Source organism: Sinocyclocheilus anshuiensis, unplaced genomic scaffold (assembly GCF_001515605.1).
Source record: "Sinocyclocheilus anshuiensis isolate Anshui unplaced genomic scaffold, SAMN03320099.WGS_v1.1 scaffold1849, whole genome shotgun sequence".
Taxonomy (NCBI): Eukaryota; Metazoa; Chordata; class Actinopteri; order Cypriniformes; family Cyprinidae; genus Sinocyclocheilus; species Sinocyclocheilus anshuiensis.
This window is the reverse complement of record NW_015541038.1, coordinates 403,070-406,136: the sequence shown is the minus strand read 5'-3', so window position 1 is coordinate 406,136 and position 3,067 is coordinate 403,070. Positions and strand designations below refer to the sequence as shown.

The window sequence follows — 3,067 nt, the reverse complement described above, 5'->3', positions numbered from 1 at the left end:
ACACACACACACTCACTCACTCACTCACACACACACAAACATGTTAACATTTGTTCTTCTGAACAGCTTTATAAGAGGTTCCAGGTCTCTGCTCCTGCTAAATCGATGGGATGTGGGAAAGACTGGAATGTGGATCTGATTCCCAAGTTCCTGCTCGCAAACGGTGAGAGGTGTTTGTGTGTGTGTGTGTGTGTGTGTTGGTCAGTTATCTGGAGCAGCCGTGTCTGATGACCATGACCTCATGTGTGTCGCTCCGCAGGCTCAGCGCTGTCTACGGGAACAGCTACCTGCTGAACTGAAATCCTGATGGAGGACAGGCGAGTGGCGGCGGTGCGATCCGAGGGCGAGGTGAGCACAAACACAGCTTCATCTTCACACGACCCCGATGACCATGATCTGACTGCGTTCTCGTCCCGATGAAGGTCTTCCGCTTACTCAACCACCCCGTCAAAAACACCCACGATGCCAACTCCTGCCAGATTGTCCTCAACAGGAAGTCAGGTGGGAAATACTCGTTACATTTCTGCATGTTCTTCTTTCATCCTATGCACATTAAATATGGCATGGCAACAGAAGCTCAAATGCACGTGCAAGAACCAAAGTTTGTTTTCGTGCATCAAGCACATGCGTTCAGCTTCAGGTGTAACTTGTCTGGCTTTTGAGGGCCCTGTTCTGGTGTTTGTGTGCAGATATCTACGTGTGTTTGCTGTCCTTCACTCGTAATGTGGCAGCGGAAGGCAAGTACATTGATGTGGTCAGCACGATGGTGGAAACCTGCAACCCGGAGAAGGAGGTCCAGCCCGGCCTGGCCCTGCTGGAGCCCATCATGGAGAAGTGAGCAGCAAACATGACAAAGTTTCTCGTAGTCAGTATGTTGTGGATCCATCCAAATAAAGTGTTAGAAGATATCAAGCAGACAGTCTACTAATACTCTAACGACTGCTAGTTGACATGTAGTTGCAAAGTTACTTACAGTTAGTAGAATGTCTAAAGTGGACTATCGAAATAAAGTGTTACCGATTTAGTTGTTGTTGTTGATGCTTGCTAAATATGATCTGATTCCAAAGAGCAGAAGAATGGGATTTGCACTGGCAGTCTTGTGTTGTGTGATGATTGTGTGCTAGATGATAGTGCTGTGTATGTGGCGCTAATAAAGACGTGCACGCAATGAGGAGTGTGTGTTTGTGTCTGATCACACATGAGCGCAGAGGACAGAGAGATCCAGACAGATGTGTGTTAATACCTCTAATCTGTGTTTATTCACTCTCCACTCACACACACTACAGTCAGAGATCACGTGACACACTGTACTGAGAAAACATGGCTTCCCAGAGTCCTGTTCTCTGTTATTCGGCCGCAGGAGGAGGGATCAGGCCTGCCGCGGCTAACCGTCTCTCGCTGGACAGGAAGTTGAACGTCGCACATGCGTTAGGCTGCGAGGAGAAACGTTTCACTATTAAACTGCTGTAACGTGTGGGTTTATTCCAGACGAGCGCAGAGATGTGTTTACCGTGTCCTGAACCTCCACAGCGATGCCCTTCTTCTTCAGGAAGTCCAGCACGTTTGGATCCAGACGCTCCGTACGAGCCCCCGTCCCCAGAACCAGAATCTCTGCAAGACCACCGGCAGCCCGGGTTACTAACATAACTAAGACCACCAAAAATCATTATAATGTGGATTTTATTTCAGCTAGTTGCCAAGGCAACATTTCTTGTCTTCATTAAGTATTAAAATCACTGAAATTAAATAAACTAAGACTTCATTAAACATTTTATACACATTTAAAACAAAAAATAATACAAATGACAAAAACAACAAAATTACTAAAACGTTAAAACAGAATATATAAAAATGAAATCTAATTTAAAATATTAACAAAAACTATAATAGTATATCAATTGTACTAAAATAACACTGCCATCATCGCACGTCATTGCTTGGGGTTATAGTTCACTAAAACTAAAACCATTAAAAAAACATTCTCATAAAACACATCAACTGAAATAAATATTAAAAAAACTTAAACTTATTTTATTTCAGCTAGTTGCCAAGGCAGCATCTCATTGTCATTTAGTTTAACGTGCTATACTGAAATAACTAAAACTTATTTTAGTTTGAAATTAAAATGAATAAAATCTGTATAGAATTAAAAAAAAAAGAACAATGACAAAAAGCACAATGAAATTACTAAAATTAAATCAAATTAAAAAGAAAACAGAAAACATAAAAATACAAACTAATTCAGAGTATTAATAAAAATGTATACTATCTCGATACTAAAATAAAACTGCACTGCATACTGACTACTAGGGCTGCACGATTAATCGCATGCGATATTTAACGCGCATCTTATCAGTAAAGCCGGTTCTGTAATCAGCGGTAAATCTCCATCACCTGCGTGCTTTCACATTGAGCAGCATTAACTACACAGAGCCGTTGTTCACTGATGAGCAGCGCAAAAAATCGCGCGAATATGAACGTGGTTTAGCGCAGCTCGTCAGTGAACAACGGCTCTGTGTAGTCAATGCTGCTCCATGTGAAAGCACGCTAATTACAGAACCGACTTTACTAACAAGATGCGCATTAAATATCGCATGCGATTTATCGTGCAGCCCTACATCTAATATTTCATAAGAATATTGATATATATTTTGTTTTCCTATTCAATTGTTTTGTCTCCCAAAATGTGTAATAAACATGCTTTTAGGTGTCCTCTTCAGTGGACAAGTATGAAATGATGTTCTGTTTCATAAGAGGAAGTCATATTTTGATTTGAAACCCCATTAACATTTTCCTGAGATGTTGATTTATGACAGACAGTTTAAAAATGAGACAGATTTAAATGATAATTACAAAATATTATCATATTTCCATAAGAGTGTCACTAAATTAATATCAGACATATTTGAAGACCAAGGAGAGGGAGTGGTCATAGTGAAACATCCAAACATTTGGTATCTCTGAAAAGCCCTGAATGTGCTCTGTACAGGACATCCAGACTTACAACTGTGGCATGTATAGTCTCAGAGAAATACACCAAAATATAATGTCCTCATATGAGGTCACA

General features: G+C 40.7%; 1 protein-coding gene and 1 long non-coding RNA gene across 2 annotated transcripts; one reads left to right on the top strand and one right to left on the bottom strand.

Annotated features, from left to right (window-relative positions):
• Positions 1 to 196: 196 nt before the first annotated feature.
• On the top strand, positions 197 to 860 carry LOC107690557 (rab GDP dissociation inhibitor beta). Its single transcript, XM_016488926.1, has 2 exons — positions 197 to 501; positions 690 to 860. Exons 1-2 carry the CDS (start codon positions 417 to 419, stop codon positions 836 to 838), a joined length of 234 nt encoding a protein of 77 aa, XP_016344412.1. The 5' UTR covers positions 197 to 416; the 3' UTR covers positions 839 to 860.
• A 372-nt stretch (positions 861 to 1,232) lies between these two features.
• Positions 1,233 to 1,641, bottom strand: LOC107690559 (uncharacterized). The gene is made up of 2 exons (XR_001634456.1): positions 1,511 to 1,641; positions 1,233 to 1,433 (listed from the first exon to the last, which is right to left on the bottom strand). It is a non-coding gene; the product is annotated as an uncharacterized LOC107690559 (long non-coding RNA).
• Positions 1,642 to 3,067: the final 1,426 nt, after the last annotated feature.